Genomic DNA, 23784 nt, shown 5'->3' on the forward strand with positions numbered 1-23784 from the left:
CTTCTTCCTTTGTTATTTTTTATCACCGCCCTCAAATGAAACTTGGTGTACGAGATTAGGAACAGGGTCGATATTCATAGAATTGAAATTTAATAAGCAATTTCAATAATAATTTTATTTATTATTAAACAGAGAAGTGAAGAAACAGTGAATGATGATGATATAATGATGATCTGTTAACTAATTATAATTATTGTGAGACCACAGTAAATAATGCACACAGAGACTACGCAAAGAAAGAGCATGGGTAGCAAATAAAATATTATTATATATAAAAGATACAGAAATTTCAATACACACACACACTAAAACCATAGAACTTATAAGGATCGTGAAAACAGTAAAAAGAGAGAGAGAGAAATATGATACAAACGTAATGAGTGTCCAGTGGGGTGCAGTTTATTGCCTGGCTAACAAAAATGAAACCTGTTTCATTTATTCTGTGTGCGAATGGTAGAGGGTTTTGGGACTTTCTTGGAGCACTGTAAGGAGAGAGAGAGAAATGGTCAAAAATGAACATGAACCACAATACCAAACAAATAGCCATAGACAGTGACATTTTACCACAACATCCCGTTATAATCATACCACAAAAATATACTGCAACACATTAATTTTATGCATGCAGCCATTGGTTGAAGGTTTTTAACAGCCAGTGCTTGGGCATATTTCAGCTGTTTATCAGTGAGTGCATGCATGGGCACAGTCAGACTAATTGTCTACAGGTCAAGTGAATAAGTTAATTGTGTCTGCATAGGCAGGACCATTATTAGCCACCAGATAGTGAAGTACTACACTAGATAGTGAACTGTGCCACAATAGCCTGAAACCTATTCAGCTGAACACAACAAAAGACCAAGCATGAATGCCTTCTATCAGCTGCTAAATGGACAAAAGCTCTTAGATCAAGTAACATATGCATTACAAAAAGCACTGCAGCATATGGGATTATTTTTTACGACTTTTATAGACTATAATTATGTATACATTTATGGGTTAGGTGTGAACTTACTAGTTGGTTCAGACGAGGCACATTCTGGTAGGATTTGTGAGTCTGGCGAGTGTTGCTGTTGGAGGCAATTGTAAGAGCCATCATTCATGTCCAGGGATGTCTGACTTCGTAGCGGGTCGCTCGAGTAAACTTGTGCAGTGAGTGGAGAGTGAAGTGGAGCAATGTTTTGGCTGCTTTGTCTTTGTAGCGGTAGACTCGACAGTGCAGAGGTGGTGTGCAGTACTTGTGATGCAGATGAGGGCAACATGGCAGGCCAGTTTGGATTCGGTACTCCGATGAGAGGTTGTGCAAAAGTGGAGCGTTGCTGCGGTGCACCGTATAGACTTGAAGAACTGATAGTGCTGCAATAAGCCGTGGAAGAATCGGGGGAATATACATTGTTGATTGTAGGTTGTTGTCCGTTGCCGAGTAGTGATTGCCCTCGGATGGCGCTAAGGTTTGACAAACTGGCAGCTGATGTTTGGTTGGACGAGTAGGTTGAATTGAGTGCTTGTGGGTAGAGATAAGAGCTTGCACCATACGAACCTACAATAGAAAATTAATCATGACGATGAGCATCTGTTCGGAAATTGCTCAGAACATGAAAAATAGAGCCATCAAAATCATATTAACATGGACACTAACATTGATTGTTTGTTCTTCAACATGCAAAACAGATAATTTCAAAACAGCATGCTCCCATGATAAACACACAACAGTTATTCTTTTACCTGACACACTTCCATGATAGCCACTGTCAGAGCTAGCCATTGATACAGTTCTTGCAGACTGAGATGGAGTGGAGAAGAGGTCCACAGTGAAGGTCGAGCGTCCCTCCAGCCAAATCTTCATGCCTATCTTCTTGATTCGTCTTCTTGCATTAGCAAACCAAGTGGAGAGTTGGGTCAAATTCATGCCAGAGTAATAGCCTAGATATTGTTTCTCAGCTTTCGTGGGGTAAGGATTGGACTGGTGCTCCTCAATCCATTTTACCTGTAGAGGGAGAATTGCAAAACTTAAACACAAGGTCTCCTTCATACAGCTACAGTGCAGTGAAGACACAACAACAGTCTAGGCCACTTTGGTTATTGCTAGGGAATACAGAAGCGTGACAACTGCATGGAGGTAGATTGCACTCACCAAGATAGCAGTATTCCTCATTCTGGTTCTGCAGTCGACTGGACGGTATGAGTGGTAACCTGCTGGGGCTCTGTGTAGCTTCTCAAGACGGCTAAGAGATGGATCGTTCATTCTATGTTGCTAATAGCGTGTTTGATGACTACAAGACTACAAGCTAGGCTATTTATACTACTTGCTCAAGTACAAAATACCACAAGCAACGCCCACTCAATTTCTAGATAATTATTGCGGTTTTGTGAGCTGCACAAATTGCTATAGACTTATAAGAGAGGGCTAGCATAGATTGTGCATTGTATGCAACTTTAACATTAGCTCCAAATGAACATTAAATTAGCTGCAAATGTACAAATTCTGCAGTTCAGCTGATTATGTACAGGATAATGTAAGTCATGTGTGCGAACAGATTGTTGTGTAGTTAAAGAAAGACTCATATTAAATAGCCCTAAAGAGCATGCACTGAATTTAAACAATGGTGTCTCGATAGTGACTGGTCTATTCATGAAAATATAGAAATTTGCTGAAATATAGGCAATGGGACTCAAAAACACAATGAGTGAATACGCACAAACAGTGCATACAGAAAAAAAAAGTAAAAAAAAAATGGAATGAAAATAACAAAGTTTATTCTGATTTGCTCATAGCTGACAGACAAATTTGAAAAATGTAATAATCAACAATAAAAAAATTTTAGCATGAATCATAAAAACGTTAATCTTCATTTTCCATCAATGCCGTGGACTCCGAACTGTTGGTGCTACTCAGGGAGCAACCGTCTGGGTTCTGGCGAGGTGCCAAAGGAAGGGCTTGTGGTCGACACTCGGCCTCCAAACTGTCTAGGGCTAGGGCTGAATCTCTTGGCTTCAACGGAGAATCAGACATTCCATTGGCAGGGGGCAGCCTGAGAGTTGTGGTTTTAGGGTAGGGCGAAGAATTATCATCATCAGTGCCGAGATCGAGTAATTCCGAATCACTGTCTGATGCTCGCGATAAAGACGATGAATCATCCTCGTAAAGTGATTCCGAGCTTGTTCTACTGTTTTCTATCGAATTTTGTCCATCGCTGATTCTCAGACTCGGGTCAAGAAGATAATCATTCTCTTCTAGATCAGGAGGCACGAAGTTGTCCATTACATACCCACCTTGTGAAACCACTTGTCGCCTCTTTTTCCTGGAGAATAAATAAAAAAAATAAATTAGTTATTGTACAATTTAGGTGCCAAATCTGTTAAAAGCGTGTGTATGTGTTTGCATGTACTCACCATTTTAAGTACCCACAACAGGTGGTTAGGCAGAGCAGTGAAGCACAACCAAGAACAGCGACTATGCACACACTAGTTATCAAAATCCAATTATTTAAAGACGAGGAGCCTGTATAAAAAAATAATGGATGCATAATTCAGTTATAAGCATGATATCACGCTTCTAGCATATCTCAAATTCTGTAGTAAATTGTAATTGATACAGTCGTCCTAACACAGTTACTTATGTACTCATTGTGGAAATTGATCAGGTCCAATTATTCAGGAAATCCTACGTGGATACCTTGCAAACTATACACATGAACGCAATTAAAACAATTAAGGATTAGTTCTGAACATAACTCACAAGTGGGAAGATAAATTAATTTTTGATGAGTTTGAATTTGAACTGACGAGTTATTACTGAGCAGGCCGTTAATTTCCAGCCAAAATGTGCTATTAGTTCCTCCTACTAAACTCCAGCTGTGATTGAATTTAGAAAATGTCACCATGGTTACTAGTACATCCTTGCCAACAAATACACTTGCAGTTTGTGACGAGTTGGACATAATATTATTATTATAATGAATAAAAACGCTCCACGTTACAAGGCTGACACCCCGGGCCGACTGTAGCAAGAGAGGCCAGTCCCACCCGAAGGTTAGGTTAAAACAGACATCTTCGACAATACTGGGAATGGCTTCAGCCGTGAAATTAAGGTCAAGAACGAGTGTGTTCACTGCAGGGAGAGGAAGTGAATATTTGTGAGTGCAGCATAATAATTATGAGTAGGCCGGCTAGGAGATAATAATTTTATAGTTAACACTAATATTTAACAATTACAGGAGATGACTCTAACCAAATATCACATGATAAACAGCTTTCAGATGAAAGCTTTCATGTGTAGGAGAGTCCATTTATAGGCTCAAAGAGGCCCTTCAACACACTGCATCTTCTATAGCTATTCAATGAATGCCTATGCCACGCAGTACTACTGTATACATGCAGTACACAGATGCAGCAGCGTTATCATCATAGGTACACTCGATCAGCATGCTTCAAGTGGCTTGAAGTGGGTACGTGCATGAGCTCAACATACGTATGACTCACTTAATTCACTTATAACCTTATCAGCATGCGTAGGTATATATGATTTAATTCGCATAATCTTATTACCACATACGTATGACTTAACAACAACACCAAGGGACATACCACGACAGCCTAGATCACGGTTATAAGTACTAGTACATATTAACGACGTGCAGTCGTACACTTACGTACGTACATACCTGAGGGCAATGTAGAAACACAAACAGGTTCAGAGAATGGACTTTCACCAGCACTAGTAGACGCTGATACAATAACAGCGTAGGTTGTAGCCGCTAGTAAATCACTAAACTTAGTTCTTGTTGCATTTTGAACAACGATATTTCCACCTTTTTGAAATTTTCCCTTGTTTATATCGTTACAATTGTTAGGAACTGTGATCAGCGATAGTCTGTAGCTGATAATTTCACCGTTTTGAGTTTCACGAGTAGGTGGGCGCCAGCTGATGTAAAACGATGTCGCTGTGATGTTAGTGACAGTTGTGACGACGGGAGAGGTGGTCGGAGCTGAGCGTGTGTGGGGAGTGGACGATGTGTGTGGTTACAAAGAGCTGTGTAATAAGTTAAAAATTAAATTAGTTAAAAATTAAATTAGTCGACTGGTAAGGAATTTAGAGGAGGGTAGGTAGGAGATTTAGATCTTCACCAATTAGGACCATTAAAGAAAGATAAGCATTTGAATTATGAAAGCAAGAGCATCTGTTTGCTAGCATTGAAACAAGTATCCTTGTTCACACTACCACATAGGGGGAGAGGTACAACCGAGCTCTCAAAGCCGCAGACTATCTGTCGGCCACTCAAAAATCATCCCACATACAACTGAAAATTGTGGGCACTTATTGCAAAATGATTGTATGTCCAACAACATGCTGACTCGAGTATTATAAATGCAAATATCTCTCTGCTGAATTTGAAAGCATTTTAGCCCAATCTAAGGAATTAGACTCAGCACTGACATGCCCCAAAACTAACAGAGAGGTGGTTAAGCAAACAAACAGATGCTGTCTAGAATGAAGCACACGTACATGCACACAGCTGTAATAAGAACCACAAATAATTAAGTAATACTTTCGATGTACATGGTAAAATAGAAATAGGGGAAAATAGTTTCCCCCTTTTGTGATGATTCTCTCAATTAGTGTAAGTACTGTCATTAACATAATCATATTAAGGCAAATTCCTTTTCCATATTAAACATACATGAATAAGCAACTTAACGGGACATACATTTTTTTTAACATTCTGGGTTGTTGGTACATGTAGGAGTAAGAGGTTGTATTTAATATTCTTAATTCTTATAATTTATACAAGACATGTACACTTGATTCGTACTGTATATATTGTGTGTGTGTGTGTGTGTGTGTGTGTGTGTGTGTGTGTGTGTGTGTGTGGTGTGTGTGGTGTGTGTGTGTGTGGTGTGTGTGTGTGTGTGAGTGTGTGTGTGTGAGTGTGTGTGTGTGTGTGTGTGTGTGTGTGTGTGTGTGTGTGGTGTGTGTGTGTGTGTGTGTTACGCTTGCACATACCGTCTTCTTTGGTGGCGAGTGTAAGAGGGAAGGACAGTGGACCTCGCCCAACCTTAGTACTGGCAGATATGACAACTGAGTAGATTGTGAACGGTGTCAAATAGTCGATAATTGCTGAGATATTATCTGGTTTATTGGCCGTAACGTCAAATTGTCGGGTGCTACAATCCTGTCCAGTGTATCGTGGTGTGCATTGATAGCCGACTGAGTATTTTGTAATGATACCATTCAGAGCGTTGCTGTGTGGCTGAGACCAAGAGAGCTGTATCGAATGAGAGGATAGGGCCGTTGCTCGGATGTTGGTGGGTGGCTCTGAGGGTGCTGTGTGTGTGTGTGGGGGGGGGGAGAGGGGTCACAATACATATCTGAATCAATAGATGAAACAAAATGAGGGTAGCTAGAGACTAGCTAGCGTGGTACAGAAACTAATAAACAAAACGTGGCCAAATTCCACCACTTATGCAGATTCCAGACATTTTTGTAACCAAGAATACGTATGATAAAATAAATAATCCCGCGCAATCCTTCCCACACTGTGCAGTGGAGTGTTTTACCACACAATACAATATCCACCTTATCAAAGAAAGTGTTTATACAAGAACGAGATATAATACATGTTTTTATGTACGTATTTTACCAGCAATTAATCACCAAATGAGCCAATAAAAGGAATACATTTTGCACAACGAATCCTATAGACAGAAGCTTGTGTCGGTTGAAAAACTTCAAGACAGTGGGACTGTCTCTAGACATGCACAGGGGAGGCATCCAATAGCTTCATAGAGTTACGGTTTGCAGAGTTCTTGGGAAATTGGAATTATGAGCACTATTGTAGGTAGAGGTTAGGTTGGAATTGCAAAACAATGCCTCCTTGGCAATTAACAGAGTTAACGAGGTGTGCATTTAAACTCCAGCCAGTTAGGTAAATAGTTTTGTCAAATTTTGTTTTGTCAAATTTTATTGCCTATCAAATTGGTACATTCTGTACATAATACGTCCAGTATAAGGAAAACCAGTCTTGTTTACAGGTGGACATCCGGACAGGGTAATATATACCAGACATACTCCAAGCAGGGGTATGTGTGTGGGAGGGGGCTTAATGAAGTGCTGGGGTTATACGAACTTCCTTTTGTCGAAAACAAAATTGTTCACATAGCATGACTCTGTCAATGAATGGTGATTCCATGAACGTCCACAACAAGTATAATTATTGTGATAATGGCAACTGTCCTCAAATGGCAATATGCGCAGGCAGCAAATTCAAAGCAATTTCAAAGTCACGCTAGCCATCAAGTTGTCAGATTCTTATTAGTGAAGGTTAGTTGTCATCAATGTAGTCACCTTGTAGCTACGTGCATAGCGGACACACAAACACACAAAGAAATGGATGTAATGGAAGGCATACAGAGGAGAGGTGACAACAGCCCCACACACAATGGACCTCTCTCTCAAAGAGCAGATGCTCAAGCGGCTGACACATTCCCCCCCCCGAGTGTCATGAGTCACTTGAGCGGCTGACACATTCCCCCCGAGTGTCATAAGTCAGCATTATGGCAGAGTATGGATACTAATTAGACCCCCCTCCCTCTAGGTATTGAGCTATGGTTAAATGAAGTTCCCAGAACTACGTATACATAAGGCCGTTATACGGTGATCAGGTGATCAGGTACCAATAATATCAGAGGAGATAATATTATCAATCTCCTGATGGGGAGAGGGACACAATCTTAGGAGGTCATGTGTAACACTGTCACGGTAGGGTGAGCATATGCAGTGAGCTGCAATGTCAGCTACAAGATCTTTACAACAAAACTACACCATTTCACACACACTATCTAGATACATTCTCAGCTGTTGAGATAATTATTTGATAGGCAACCGTAGAAACAGAACATGTAAACAATGCTAAACTACTTGTACATATGAAAAATTGTTTACTTCTTCAAGTAAGTTGCAGGTAAGAGTTAATTGTGTTATGGAAAACAGCAAAAAAAAAACATTCATTTAAATTGCTCAGATTTGAGAAGCTGACCATGCGTAAACAAACATTGCTGGACTAAGTACTTAGCCACATCCTTGTAAGTCATTCTTTAATTGTGTTATGAGAAACTGCAAAAAAACACATCTAGCAAGCATTTAAATTGCCAGAGATGTACACCACTGATTAAAAGTTTGGTTAGGACGGTAACAAACTTGACCACAATCGAATTATCACTGTTGGGATGTTTTTCAAGTGTGAGCCAGAGCCTAAACTACACCACTCAACCTGTTGATACTATATTTAAGATTGCCAAATAATGGCGACGCAATCGAGATAATCGAGTTAGACAGCTCACTGCCAAATCCACATTGCTCATGAAATGCACTCCATAAAAATAGTAACGAGGGAATAAAATTTAATGCCAGCAAACACCAGAACTAGGGATTTCCTACATACTTATAGGATGGAGGAAGTCATTAATAGCGATTTTAAGCATTTTTACCATTGTCCATAAATGAGCATGTAATCATCGCAGACAATGACAAATCAAGATAATTAAACAAGTGCCTATAATTATATTAGAGTCATCCGAACAAAAAACTATGCACAGTTGACTTGCCATCACAAGTGAGCTGACAAATTAACTGATAAATTAGCTATGGTAAACTTGATTCAAGAATTGAGCAAGCAACAAAACTACCACTTCACTTCAGTTGATTGAAAGCACATGCCATAGGATTGATATACATGCATACATAGAAAATATTTTATGGAATTTAAACAGTTATCGAAACACCTAGAAAAACTATTATTTTCAAGAACCGGTGGTAATCGCTCATCACATACGTATGTCTGGCTCTATTAAAAAAAAAAAGCTAAAAAGCTCTATAGAATTCAGTCAAGAAGACTTTATTCATATTCTACTGTTTCTGGCTCAAAAAGGATCAACTTGCTCAGATATATGGATTCCTAGTACTGAGTAACTCAATTATGGCCCAAGGTGTGGTACATGGAGAAAGAGACTTTGGCTTGAAGTGTGTAGAATTGGGAGGGAATGAGAAAAGTTGTCACTTGAAACCATGCCAACATTGTTATATATTTGGTGATTGGTTTTACACTCCTAGAGGCCGTGGTCAAGTCTGCCTTAACCACTAATATTTAAACAGAGAGACTATCAGAGTCCATTATGGTATATGTATGGTAAGTAACAGGGCTAGCTAGTATACCCAGCCTAATAGTTATGATGCAGTGTCTGCATGCATGAAAATAAAACGTGACAGATGAGACATTGGTTTAATTGCTAGCTATGATGTGGTGACAGAAAAATAACAAGATAGTTCCTTTGATGATTGCAAACAGGACACATATCCCATATACTGTGTGTCTACAGCGCAGGCCACAAGTGGGCGGGGTAAAAGCTGAAACTAGAGTATTCCGATAACTCTAACCATCACCTCTTTACACCCACACAACCAAAAAGCTGAAACTAATTAAGATGAGTTACCTATTTGTCAAGTGAGTATATTGGAACTTACGTACATATATATACTCCATTACATACATGTAGCTATGCCACATAATTGAAGGTTAACTTTTACCGATAACAGACAAATTAATTTTCTGTATCATGCGCATGCCTGGTCACCTTCAAAGACTTATGCTGTACAGCAATTAAAATGGAGTAATGGATATTAAGCCTACATGTAGATCCATCCTATAAATCACTCAACGCTAGGTCAGATATCTGAAAGAATGCATAATTATGTTAATCCAACCCACACACACACACACACACACACACACACACACACACACACTCACCCACACACCCACACCCACACACACACACAGTCGGTCACATACACAGTCAACCTTATCTACACTATTTTTGGATTTGAGGTTATTTACAAAACAAAACATAACAGCTATATTAAATTACCATCTCCCAACTTGGAACAGCAAGAATAGGACAATTTGGCCTCCACATTGCATAGCCTGCCATATAATTGAGTAACATTTTCGGAGATCGACTAATGAAATTGAAATGAAACAAGTAACGACATCTGCTGAAAATATTACTACATGTACGTAGCTAGCTGGTTCACATAGTAAATGCCTGGGGCAATAGCTAGCAACAAGTATTACATGCACAGGGACCATTGCAGTCACACATTCACTCCTCTGCATGTTACGTGTACGTATAACAAAACGTAACTATACACGTATTATTAATTCCCTAGTTCACATTTCAGTATATTTATCTAATTAGGGAAATATGTTTAAAAAGTAAACACATCTGTACTGCTGTATGTAAGTTTACTATAATCACCAGCTTCTTTTGTCCAGCAGTATAGCAGAGGGCAAAGGTCAGATTGCCGCTCGCCAGAGGTTGTTTCCAAGGCAACAGTCAAAGAATGCCCAGTCCACGGACGCAAATCAGAGACAATCGTGACTCCAGAAATATCTTGCGTACGAAACTATACGTAAATGTGTACAATTAAGTCAAAACAAAGCAATTAAATATAATTATTGTAGACAATACGTACGTGTTACCAAGGTGATTGTTTACAAGAGTGCACACGCTGAAAAGCCATACAACCTACACCATTTAATTAAATAATTATAATTATATGCTCTGTACCTAATTCTCACACATTAGTCGCATAATTTATTATTACATTAAAGACAGCTGTACAGCTTTACCCTAGGGGTAAACAGGAAGTTAGGATGTGGATATGCCCACAGCTGAAACCACTGAGATACTTTCTCACCATTGCAAGCCTCAAAGCAATTATTTTAGGACAGGTAATTCATATTTGGGAGCCATCTAAACACACACAATCATACTGAGGGCGGCTACTGATTGAGAGTGGCTAGCGTACCTGTGCTAGAGGGACTCCAGATTCTAGAACACTGATAGTCCGTGTTTTGTTGAGGCTCGTCAACACCTACACTCCACAACATATGACAGGATAATAATAATTTGCAGGAAAACTACATGTATACAAGTATACTACTGTTATCACTGCATGTACCTTGTACGCTATCCTGAGTTGTGTTGAGGAGAGTGGATCACATGAGCCGCAGACCACATCTGAAGGGAAGAGGATACTCACACGTACAGTACTAATGCTTAAAATGCAGCAGTTTGGGTAATGAATCCTGTCATACGTAGGTAAAATTGACAGCATGCAGATTTATTTATCGTACAATCGAAATTTAAATTTATGGGCACGTGTTTACACACACACCACTATAGGAATAAGACACAGGTGCAGGCCACCATAATCATGCCACCATTACATACATGCCTATCTCTTTTCATTGGGGAAACCTTTAAAATGTTTCTCTTACTTACTTATCAAATTAACAATAACTGGAGGTGATTGCATTACATCAATGTGATTATGAGGAGACATAAACAGGATATGGCACAAGCCACACTGGAGTTAGAAATATTTCACACAATAAAACTAGTTTCTTCTCATTCATGGGAAACCCTCCATTGAGACCACTGACCTAACTTAATAGCCTATTTAACCACCTTCCATACATGGTCATGAATAATTATTGTTTAGGCCTCTATAGAACTACGATAGGATTTCAACATTATAACCAAGTCAATTTACATGGTGTGTGTGTGCGTGTGTGTGCGTGCGTGCGTGCGTGTGTGTGTGTGTGTGTGTGTGTGTGTGTGTGGGGTGTGCGTGTGTTAAAGTATGCGGTTTGTTAGGAAGCTATAAACACTGAACTGAAGAGGTATACGTACTTCGACTGCTTATAAGGGAAACTGCTAGTGTTCTAAATGAAGTGATACTTACAAATACTAGCTAGCTGTTACAAGAAGCTAGAACAGGTATGTCCATGAAACGACCAGAGGGGGGGGGGGGGGGAGGTACAAGCTCCACTTATGTAAAACTATTGTAATTCAAGTGCTTTGAACAGCATATAATGTACTACAAGTCTTTAACAAGAGTGTACAGTATACAAACAGAAGCTTATGGAGCTGTTTTAATGTAACGAACTTATAAGACATATCCAATTAACGTACGCAACAAGCGACGTAAGGAATAGAATTAACTAAATTATAAGCCAAATATCTTTTTAGAGACGTTGCAAATAAAGCAATATATCGCACACACCCAGACACACCTTCAGATAATTAAATGTACGTATGTGTGTACAGTGCCTTCGGGGAATAAAAAGCATTTGCAAATATACGTATAATATTTTCAGATTACAAAAATCAAAACCGAAAATTCTGTTAATGAATAATTAAACAACACTGGTGTGACTATGGAAACAGTTACCATAGAAACGAACAACGTTGGTTGTCTATTATACATTTTACAGTCATGAAAGTACATTCGTGGGAAAACAGCGAAAAATGTTTGCAAACCGAACAACACAACGCTACCGCCATGTGAGCCCTAGGCAGACTCTAGGAGAGGGGAAGTAAGATGTAGAGGTACATGGTCACTCTAAGCCTTCATGTCAGTGTGTACACACGTGTGTGCATGTGTGTGTGTGTGTGTGTGTGGGTTGGCAAATCGTCGCTAACCGCTAGGCATACTTGGCGACACTGCAGGTGGAGGTGGCATTGTAATTATTAAAGTAATGTTTGGAGCTACGTAGTAAACACATTCTGAGAACTTGAGATGTATCTACATGTAGTACATAATTATACGTCCTCAATAACGTAGAGGTGCATACCGTATCAGTTGTTGTGGTTTACACCCGAGGTAAAAAGGCTGCGATCTCAATCAATGAGCAGCTGCTATCCCTTCATGCATGCATGGGTACATACGTACATGTAGCAAACAAAGTCAACACAGAGTTCTATTATTAGCTAAGAGGTACGTATGTACGTACATGCAATTAATTGGTACTTCCTGTGAAAATCTCCACTAGACTCCGATTACTATGCATTGCACAAGACTGGAGGGGAAAAACAAGAGCCATAATTATACTCATAAAGGAGAGTGAATTCATGGAATTTGAACTTGGGTGAGACCTTCCTCCTTTTTCTTGGAACTATGCTAAACACTTTCATTTATAGAAATGAAAGAAATTACATGCCTTGCATGCGATGCAATTTGTCAGTTATAAGTTCGCTAATTTGTAAGCACATGTCATATGATCCGATAATAATTAATCCCCACGTATACTGCTGTAGCTGCGATGTACATGAATTGTAAGTGGTACGCAGTCATTCATGTGTTTATGTACGTAGAGCCTAAAGCAATATAATAATATATATATATAGAGAGCGGAAATCATATCTCATGCTGTGGGTGTGTTTGCACAGCGACTAGAGGAGATAAGGCAACGTTGTGTTATTGAAACGTATCTCCGTATGATACTGATGTAGCTAAGTAAACCCATACAAGCTGTGTACTTTCAATAGCAATAAGAGGCCACTCACTGAGTAATACAAGTGAGCAAATTATGTACTCCAAAACGCAATAATACTTGGAAATTATAGGGAAACAATAATTATGTATGTTTATACCGTACTTGTTACCACTAGGCCCTGGGCCGGCTGTATGTGATCTACCTGTTACTTGTAGCTCAAGAGTTGATCAGTTCGTCGAAATCTTAGGCTTTTCTTCCAAACAAATTCAATTGATCTATTGATTAAAGATGGGGCTCCAGCAGAACTACATGAATACATTATGCAGTCAATACAACGATTATCGTTACAAATTTGAGCATCTACATCTACTGCCATGAGTAACTATTCTAATGGGGTGACAGACTCTTGAAGTTGGAGCCTAGATCTTGAGATGACAAGTTTCCAAGTGGGACAGTGGAGTCAATTATGTGGGCAGCACTAGTTGGATACCACACTGTTACTATGACCGTGTCTGTACAACGCTTCCAACACATAGCTAACATGTAAACAAGTGTAGACGATGTACTATACATGTAACAGTCATGTTATGCACTACATGGAAAATGTAACAACACTGTGTACTTGGAATTCCCTCTACTACGCACCTATGTACGTATCTCAGAATTAGAGTATTTGATAATCTAAAACACGATAATTTTATGGCATATAGGAGGATACTGCAAAACCGTTTGTACCCTATACATATTAATTATATACACTTTTTTGTCAATTTTTTTGACTTTTAAATAAATTTTGGATCGGTTAATCCAAATACAGCAATTGATGTGCAACTAGAAAGCTCCACGCCTAATAAGTAATAATTATACTGATGGCATTCTACGTGGCTAGCCTAATTTTACATCCCCTAACCTAGCTGGCTGGGGCCACAATAAATAAAATCATCAGTGCTTTTAATTATTGATTTGGCAGGAGACAGTTCACAAAGAATTTTGGAAATGAGAAATTAAGCAGCTGTCTCAAGCATGAAACAACACATAATTATTCTCATAACAAAATTACATAGTACAGTACATATTTTCGCTCACCACAATAATTATGGTGCCAAAGGAGTCAAAATTTGCAAAACAAGGTTTACATACCTTCTAACGTCTCCAACTGTAAAGGTCTACTCATTTCACTCTGAAAGTCACTAGAGGTATAAGCCACACACACGGTAAGCATGCCTCCTGGTGACAGGCCTGTTAGGTTGAAGCTGTGCAGTGTTGGACTAACAGAAATGAACATATTGCTGTCGTTGAGTTTATGAGAATCTAGCGCCGCCTTGTTTGAATTGACGAGGATCTTGTAGCTAGTGATGGTTTTAGGGTAGCGGTCATCGGACGGGTCAGACCAGACAATGAGAACCCATCTATCCGAGGCATTGGCTTGCACAGTGAGCGCCGGAAGATCTGTGTGTGTGTGTGTGGTGTGTGTGTGTGTGTGTGTGTGTGTGTGTGTGTGTGTGTGTGCGTGCGTGCGTGCGTGTGTGTGTGTGTGTGTGTGTGTGTGTGTGTGTGTGTGTGTGTGTGTGTGTGTGTGTGGTGTGTGTGTCTGTGTGTGTGTGTGTGTGTGTGTGTGTGGGGGGGGGGTGTGTGTGTGTGTGTGTGTGTGTGTGTGTGTGTGTGTATTAATAATACTCTCCTTAAGAATAATATTGCACAACTCGAGATGTGGTTGTTTGGAACAAAATAGGTTCATGCATGCGTGATTGAAGTTCAGAGCAAAAAAAATCGAGTGTGCATGAATACGTAACGTATAACAGCTAGTAGGTATGTACGTGCACAGGTATGTATAATGAATTGGTTAGGCTTCCTGTAATCTTCTTATCTGCCAACTGGGTGGACACAGAAAGGAGGAAATAGGAACTTAAAAAAATAAATAGGACATCTGCAAATTAACCATCAAAACAATTGTACAAACTCTACTAGAATAGGAAGTATGAGCTAAAGAAAAGATAAAGAACTCAATATTTAAATTTCAAACCAGCTATGACCATACACAGGTGCCCGAGGTTAGGGGGAGCCACCACTGAACCTAAACAGCTGTACCCCAAAGCCATGCTCTTTTGTCCGTTTTGGGCTGAAGTTGGTGGCCTCTGGCTAATAAATTGACCTCAATTCACGTCACCTGCTAGTAGGGATCTAGTTTGGTTGAGTGTCTAGTAACAGCTGTCTTAAAGTATTGAGACACATAATTCCTTATAAGTAGAAACGGATGAAAATTCTGTATCCAGCTAAGGGCTATATTAAATATCTATTTTTGATTAATTAAGGTTTAACCGCTCAAATGTTCTCATTCACCGGACAGGAAAATTTTCTACACTTTTATGATTAAAAACTGCATAATTATGTACTTCAATCAGCTGATTTCTTAATAACCACAAAAGGCTAAACAAAATAACCACGACTTGTGTACATGAGTACATTGCTTGTAGTGTAAGTGCCAGTAACTTGTAGAGTACATGGAGTGAACACAAACCCTGACTAGCAACAACGCAGTTCGAACCACCAATGAATATGAATATGACTGTCAACCACATGCTAGAGTAAACACAGCTCTTTATGTAGTAAACTTCTACCTACTTAACCATAGAAATACACCGCGTGCGTGTGTCTATAATTAAAAACGTATTCTTGACATGATCGAGCTATAATTTAATACCGAGGCTGAGCATAATACATGTAGAGTGTCCATTTTGTTATACGTAGCTCTTAGGGACACATGGTTGTTAGTAGGTTGCATCGTTTATACTGTCCAGAGCCTAAAAAATTGTAATTAACATGTCTCAAAGCCCCCCCCCCCCATATAATTATGAGTTAATTATACAGTCATGTATATAGCAACAATACAATGTGTATTTTTACTCAGTTGTAAGCAATGCATGCAGCAGACATTATAATTTAAATGTCACCCAATCCCTCTATAAAGCAGGAGTTGGTTTTCACTGCTTAAGGTAAGTTTTCTTGATTAATATAATAACTATTATAGAGTTGGTGGTTCAGTAAATATACAGTTGATCATAATCCTAGTCCTCAACAATGAAGCAGCCATACAGATGTCACCCTATACCGGGAGTTAGTTTTCACTGCTCACCTTAAGATGATTGAACATTATACTTGGTGGCCGGCAGTCTGATAAGATTGACGGGGAATCAGAGTTTAGGTTTCACCACTTGAGTCAAGTGCCTGCCATAACCATGTCTTCCTACACCACCACTGGCCGGTGGCTGCCCTTATGTATGTATGTACGTGTACTTTGTCTGGGCTTGTTTTTGTTGTCATAATACTTTCAGTCTACAGATCATCAGAAAGATTAAGAAAAGGATGGAATTTTTAGAAACTTAGAATTTAGATTGCTTAGGATCATCTTGCAAGGATAGCTACTGTAGCAATTCTCAAAGCTTTGGGTCTCCTGAACTGCAAGCATTAACACACACACAGCATGGAATAGAGCTACATTGTGCCTAGAGCTATATTATTTTGGGGAGTGGGGAGGGTCTCATAATTTAATATCAAGTGGCACTCAAAAGATATATACAACTAACGCAGAAGCAGTAGTCACGAGTCATGTACATGTACATGTACTACAACAGTGCACAGTCACAACAAATAAACAACCTCAAGAGAGCATGTTTTGATTTCCTGCAACAACTAACAACTCCTAAAAATGGACAAAATTGCTTCAGTAAGTCATCAAAAATACACAATCTTCCTCTCTCTCTAAAGTTGGCACATTATCAGTAGTCAGTTATTTGGTCCCAAATATGCAGCCCATAGTGATACGTATACATGTACTTATAATGTGTCACTGCTGACTTTACACTCAAGAATAGCCCACACAGCTATTATCAAAAGAAGAAGAAAAACAGTTAAAGAGGCAGTTCCAGGAGCTGCACCTAACAACAGGTGGGAGTGCTACGCCCCCGCACTCTAAACGAGGGCCCAAGTTGAGGGGGTGGGTACAAATTACGGGCCTCTGTGAAATAACCCAATCACTGGGAACTCGACTAATAGTGTTCAAGCGAGAATTGTCCAACTATAATTATGTAGTTACGTAGGTATACCTTTTATGGTAAAGCCATGCCTTGTAGTCGTAAGTAGGTGCACTTTAAAAACCAAATGTACGGCAATTTGAGAGAGAAACTTTGTTGGTTTGGGGCCAGGTTCACACCACTCCGAAAGCACATTGATAGTAAAGTAGGTACTTGGCAACGAAATATTGTCTTAAATTAAATTATTAGTAGAACATTTTCTGCGACAAATGAATGCCAAATAAGTACAATTTGAACAAGACAGAAAAATCGCAAGTTATATACACGAACATAATTATCAAACTAATTCTATTTTAAAGTCCTCAAAGAAAAATCGAACAAGACCACTAATCACTAACTACAATCGTTCGTGGTTATGTAAGGGAACAAGTCTCAATGCGTACTAGAGCCAAACTGGACCTCCCCTTGGGAAATTTCTGTGTGTGGGGTGAGGGTGTGTGGGGGTGAGGGTGTGTGGGGGTGAGGGAAATGTGTTTATGAACAAGCTGTCGATATGAAGTCCAATTCCAGGGAACAAAAAAGAGACAAAATTCTTTTCTCATTATAATTACGATAACTCATGATTTCAAGGAACTACAATCAATCCATGAGGGGATGAAAGTTAGTTCTAGGAAACCAGCATCTGCTACATTAAGCATGATATGTGTAACCAATTAACTCTATATTTAACATCAATTTCTAAAAAATGTACCCTACCATCTGGAAGCAATTAAAAAAAATGAACTAAAATAGTACAGGTATGATAGCTGTGTCCATGGAGACAATGGTGTATGGGGCATTAGGCAACCCACTCTAATGGTCCCACGCCATAACACACTGATACTTATGGCAATGTCTAAAGTGTGTCCCAGACAACTGTATCCCGGTGTCATTGAGGCTGTTAGGACGACTGCCAAGTTTCTATCAGTAGCCACACCATTAGAAGATCACATACACACAACAACAGCAATCACAATAAAGGGATATTAATTATATATTATTATGTATTATTACAAGAGGTGGGGCAATACTTGTAGTGGGTAAAGATCATTAACTCACTATACTAAAAATGGGCTATATATTAAGTGTAGATGATTATTAAAGCTCTAGCATGTACCAATATAAGCTGACATTAACAGGGGGATGGGGACTTAAGGACTAACCGGCTAGCAAAAGAAAAATAAGTATGCATGGCTATTACCAATATTTGCATAATTTATACCCTATACGTTGTACATGTAGAGTGTAGAGGACCTAGTGTTAAATGAAGCATAACTTTAGTTCCGTTGGTCAAGTAAGTTACAATGACCTCGTTAAGATGGTGTCTTAAAATCAAAAGTCTATTTTTGGCCTGTTTTTGACAAAATACCATGGGCTGTCTTTTTCCGAAAATGAGGCCCGTTCCAAATTTGAGCATACATACATCTTCCTATTACAATCTCACACACACCCACACACACACCCACACACACACACACACGCACACAGTAACCAACAAACAGACTGGAGACTCACTGGGGGGTGGTGTAGTGGCGGTGACCAATGGAGAGGCAACGCTAGTCCAGGAGTTGACCTCTGCCCTCACTCGGTAGTAGTAGGTGGTGTTGAGTTGTAGGGAGGGAAAGGACACGTGAGTGCTCTGAGCTATCGTCTTCTCCTGGGGAGGGGGGGGCACAGAGGGTGTGGCTTAGTGTAGAGAATTACAGTACCGTATAACTGGAACATTTTGCGATTTGGCGGATTTTACCAAAGATTGCCAAATTTAAAACCGTCAATTTAAATTTTCTGGTGGACACAATCACAATTTTCTTCTAAGCTTGTGAGCTAGTTACCATCTTTCTTCTAATTACAGCGCCACTAACAATTAAGTATGATTTTCCAGTGGAGTACAAATAGAACAAGAAAAAAACTAACGTCATTGCAGCAGTAGCCATGCCTGAGACGCCAAATTAAAAAACCGCTGAGTCAGTTCAAATGGATTCACCAAATATAATACACGCCAAATGTTCCGGTGATACGGTATACTTTCATCTATATTGTTTATTACTACATACTAAAATTAACAATAATTAGACACTAGTTGATAAGATCTATATAATAGTTAGACACTGTTTTGAAGGTGTCTATGGGATTTAGAAGCCCAAAGGCACTGATTTAGTATCCCGAGCGTAGCGAGGGTACTAAAGTGGCTGAGGGCTTCTAAATCACATGGACACCGACAAAACAGTGTCTAACTCATTTAGATACTAGTGCGCATGCGCAAATCGCTTGACTACAATACAATTACTTGACAATGGAATACTAGGTATACTAAGTAAATTTGCAGGTATACTAAGTCCCATAGTATACCTGCTCTGAGGCATTTTTCCCATGTACTTCCCATGTAGATCTTATCAACTAGTGTCTAAATGGGAAGTACATGGGAAGTACATGGGAAAAGTGCCTCAGAGCAGGTATACTATGGGGCTTAGTATACCTGCAACTTACTTAGTATACCTAGCATTCTGTTGTCAAGTAATTGTATTGTAGTCAAGCCTCGAGGGCAAGGTTTGTGCATGCGCACTAGTATCTAGACACTGTTTTGTCGGTGTCCATGTGATTTAGAAGCCCTCAGCCACTTTAGTACCCTCGCTACGCTCGGGATACTAAATCAGTGTCTTTGGGCTTCTAAATCCCATAGACCCCTCCAAAACAGTGTCTAACTATTATTTATTATAATTATTATACTTACCTGATTGAGGTGTGTTTCGTTAGTCCCCCACTCCACAAGGTATAGCACAGGGGATGGAGTGGGCGGGGCATCCCACTGAAGATTGATGACATCATATGACATCACTGTTGCCACGACATTCAACGGAGGACCAGGAGGTGCTGTGTGTATCAATCAATAAAATAATTATAGCCGGAGTGTTTTCCCTAATAAAAGCAGGGCAATCCCCCTATCCCCCTTTTTTTTTTACATAGCATACTGTCAAATTACAATCAGAACTAATCCTGATAGCCTAGCTATACCTAGTGCAGCCCAAAGGTGTACCGCATTACCTGAATGTTTTGCGAGCATCAAATATAATTATGCAAACTTTGATCACTTCGCAAAAATAAAATCCCAGAACCTAAAAACTAGTGCTCCCCAGCCCTCCCCACACAACTTAAGCTCACCTGTAATTCCATTGACAAAGTAGCCAGTCTCTGTGGGGGGGCTAGCCTCACCCCCCACATAGGCAATCACCCTGAACTGGTAGTAGGCTGAGAACTTCATACCACTGTACACAAACTGAGTGGCAGTGAGTGGACCCGAGACATTCTTATAGGCATCGCCATCGTAGCTCCTCTGCACGACAAAGTAGGCCCGGTCAGCCCCTGGATACGACCAGCTGATGAGTACAGAGCTGATGTTGAGGAACGAAAGTTGCACATTTGAGGGGCTTGGGATATTAGGGACATCGTCTAGAGGGGGGGGGGGGATATCCATAGTGTGAACAATAGTCATGTGGTTTAATACTATAATTATAATTATGTATGGTTGCTGTACCACAACCGACCATTATAAATGCAGACACTAAGTAAGAGCATCCATACATGCTCAGGGGATTTTTGAGTAGCTGAGTAAGGACTAGCCTGCGTAGATCAGGGGCACTAACACTTGTACAGCATGGGGAAGCGTACGTAGACTGAGGAGGTATAATGAGTGTATACTGAGTACCGTATTACTTGAATGTTTTGCGAGCATCAAACGTATGCAAACTTTGCAAGGGTTGATCAATTCGCAACAATAAAATCGCAAAACCTAAATTATTACTAGTAAATACACACGATCCTTGCCAGAACGCAATAGTTAGATCGCAAAGGGTCAAATTTTCTGCTGATTTGGCTCATTCGCAAAGGTTTTTCACCAGCAAAATATTCTAGTAATACGGTACCTATTTTGAGCATGAAAAAATGGTTATCTTAATTTGCTGAGATGTGATTTGTAGATAAAGGGCGCATTGTTCTACAATAGTTGGGGGGAGAAATTTGACATTTTCACGGAAATGCAACTCTGATAACCAGATTCATAATTATGTTAGTGGGTAAAACATGTTATCTAGAAGCAACATCTGCTATCATTATTCAGCGACTCTATTTCTGAGTAGGGGGCCACCATTCTCACGTGGATAGCACTAGCTTTCAGGATAAACTAATTCATGGTTAATGCTAGACTGGAAACCAGTGGTCAAATTCGTAAAACTAAAGCTGAGATTTGATATGCAGACAAGCATCTGTTATTGTGGTCTCATCATTATTATTCAGCGACTCTATTCTGAGTAGGGGGCCACCATTCTCACGTGGATAGCACTAGCTTTCAGGTTAATGGCTAATGTTAGACTGGAAACCAGTGGTCAAATTCGTAAAACTAGAGCTGAGATTTCACCATAATATTGATATGCAGACAAGCATCTGTTACTGTGGTCTCACACACACACACACACACACACACATGTTGGCTGTAGCCTACCATTAAGTAAGGCCTTCAGTGGAAGTCCCTTTCCCTGTTGCTTGAGAGGTGCTGCTTGGTCATAGTTAGAGTTCTGCTCTTCCGTTTTGCTCTCCCTGAGGCTGTGTAGTGGGACAGCACTTGTGTAGTAGTTTCTGTTACCTGCAGAGATACAGAGAAACTGCTGTACAGTCTTGGTGAATTTACAATTGTAGCAAATTAAAAAAAATTATGTTTAGTAGGCTTGGAGACATGTATCACCTAAAGTCTCTGGTTACCTACAATATAGCAGCTAGCATGCAAAGCAAAAGAGATTCACAACAAAACCAATTCTAAGAACTAACAAGGAGCTATGATTATATGGTTTCTTGACAATGCAAGTACAGCACACTGGGTAATTAGTAGCAAACAACATATGAATATCCACATAATGATGCATACTGGTGGTATACTCCACATGCTGACCATGCTGCTATAGCCCGCTAACTTAGAGCAAAAACTACTGCATATTATACAATGCACCCAATGGTAGACCACGATAAATTGATGTGTTTTACACCACTACTACCTTCAATATATATCAGCATAATTATTTTTATGCCTGTTTTACGATAATTTATGCGTTTCATTTATAGGAGAATGGAGTGAACGAATCGAGACATCAAATCTTGTACAGTGCTGTTCAGTGAAACTTGAGCTTGTCCACAGCTACTACATACTGTAATGGTAGGCCACCATAAAGCTCACAGCCACAGCCCAGTACACCTACATACATCCTACCTACCTCCTACCTCTAGACACAATTTAGTAACTCACCTGGTGGGCAAATATTGAATAGTAGAACCGACATTAATAAATTCCTCAAGATACTAAAACTGCACAGTGGCATATTATGATGATCTGCCACAAATGAACTGGATCTAGTGCAGCAACTTCTCACAATCACCACGACAACCAGCACTACTGCCTGCAAAAAACAGAAAAAAATAATTATGAGCTATTTGAAGATAACTTACTTACAAAGCGTACAGGTTTGCTTAAAAGTTCTGACTATAACTATGTAGCAGTAGTTGCTTTTTATATTCTAACAGTGACCGATCAATCAACCGGAAACACCTCCAAGCAATTCCCAGAGAACAGCAAATAGTACTAATACTTCTAGAGAGCAAATGTTTTTCAGTGTAATTACTGTGTACCAGGAAAAGCTGAGCTGTTTAATAGTAGCACTGTAATACCAGGTATAGCTAGGTAATGAATAAATTGAGGAAACCTAATAATAGCTGGCTAGGCAATTACCTTAAAGCCTTATAGCGTATATCAGGAGTAGATACATTATATAAGTGGGAGGGTGGGCCACAACTATATAAGGCTTCTTCCCCGCAATGTTACTATGTACACATAGCGCGCACACACACCCCCACACACACACACACCCCCACACACACACACACTAGTAGCTGGTAACCCATTCTTAATTTAATTCACTGAACTGAACCGTAGATCATTACTTCACTTCCTAGTAAATTAACATACCACAAAATACTTTACAAACGCATTCGTCACTTTCATAATGTATATGGGTCGCAAACCCTGGCCATTTTAATGAGACCCTCAGAAGCTACATGCACAATATAAGTTACAGCAAGAACAGCCACCACTGAGAGAAACATTCTTCAATGAACTTGTCAATAGCATCCATTGGGGGAGAGCAGAGCCTGTGGTTCATAGGCAGAGCCAAAACTCACTCTAACAGGAGTAGTTGGTAGTAAGCTGTGTGTCCCCCTCTGGCGAGCTTAGTCCATTAGTAAAGGCCGTCCTTTCTCCAGTAAAAATCAATAGTACTTTGTACTGTACTGCACTGGGCCTGGGGTAGCTAGGAGTGAGTCACTTGAGGGGCTTCAGT

The 23784-nt window shown here is 39.7% G+C and overlaps 2 protein-coding genes across 4 annotated transcripts; both read right to left on the bottom strand.

The window, feature by feature from the left end:
- Positions 1-88: 88 nt before the first annotated feature.
- On the bottom strand, positions 89-2289 carry LOC135345085 (iroquois-class homeodomain protein irx-5-like). Its single transcript, XM_064542440.1, has 4 exons — positions 2132-2289; positions 1723-1984; positions 1013-1537; positions 89-482 (listed from the first exon to the last, which is right to left on the bottom strand). Exons 1-4 carry the CDS (start codon positions 2240-2242, stop codon positions 436-438), a joined length of 945 nt encoding a protein of 314 aa, XP_064398510.1. The 5' UTR covers positions 2243-2289; the 3' UTR covers positions 89-435.
- A 317-nt stretch (positions 2290-2606) lies between these two features.
- On the bottom strand, positions 2607-23769 carry LOC135345077 (receptor-type tyrosine-protein phosphatase F-like). Of its 3 annotated transcripts, none has more exons than XM_064542424.1 (15): positions 23627-23769; positions 22698-22848; positions 21903-22043; positions 20567-20854; positions 20139-20278; positions 18923-19064; positions 14478-14786; positions 11018-11076; positions 10865-10930; positions 10312-10459; positions 6002-6322; positions 4662-4985; positions 3737-4108; positions 3391-3499; positions 2607-3299 (listed from the first exon to the last, which is right to left on the bottom strand). In XM_064542424.1, exons 2-15 carry the CDS (start codon positions 22768-22770, stop codon positions 2840-2842), a joined length of 2952 nt encoding a protein of 983 aa, XP_064398494.1. In that variant the 5' UTR covers positions 22771-22848; positions 23627-23769; the 3' UTR covers positions 2607-2839. The 3 variants fall into 3 exon arrangements, with proteins under 3 accessions (XP_064398494.1, XP_064398497.1, XP_064398496.1); XM_064542427.1 differs by lacking the exon at positions 23627-23769 and adding an exon at positions 22998-23452; XM_064542426.1 differs by lacking the exon at positions 23627-23769 and adding an exon at positions 22902-23452.
- Positions 23770-23784: the final 15 nt, after the last annotated feature.

This window comes from Halichondria panicea, chromosome 12, assembly GCF_963675165.1.
Source record: "Halichondria panicea chromosome 12, odHalPani1.1, whole genome shotgun sequence".
In the NCBI taxonomy this organism is placed as follows: domain Eukaryota; kingdom Metazoa; phylum Porifera; class Demospongiae; order Suberitida; family Halichondriidae; genus Halichondria; species Halichondria panicea.

Excerpts from the sequence above, each read along its gene's own strand:
- LOC135345085 (XM_064542440.1), bottom strand. The coding sequence starts at position 2,242 with ATGAACGATCCATCTCTTAGCCGTCTTGAGAAGCTACACAGAGCCCCA. Across the intron at positions 1,985-2,131 it reads TGAGGAATACTGCTATCTTG|GTAAAATGGATTGAGGAGCA; the intron begins GTGAGTGCAATC and ends CTCCCTCTACAG. Across the intron at positions 483-1,012 it reads TGCCTCGTCTGAACCAACTA|TGCTCCAAGAAAGTCCCAAA; the intron begins GTAAGTTCACAC and ends CTCTCCTTACAG.
- LOC135345077 (XM_064542424.1), bottom strand. The coding sequence starts at position 22,770 with ATGCCACTGTGCAGTTTTAGTATCTTGAGGAATTTATTAATGTCGGTT. Across the intron at positions 20,279-20,566 it reads CTTTGTCAATGGAATTACAG|CACCTCCTGGTCCTCCGTTG; the intron begins GTGAGCTTAAGT and ends TGATACACACAG. Across the intron at positions 6,323-10,311 it reads CTGCTGGACAAAAGAAGCTG|CACCCTCAGAGCCACCCACC; the intron begins GTGATTATAGTA and ends ACACACACACAG.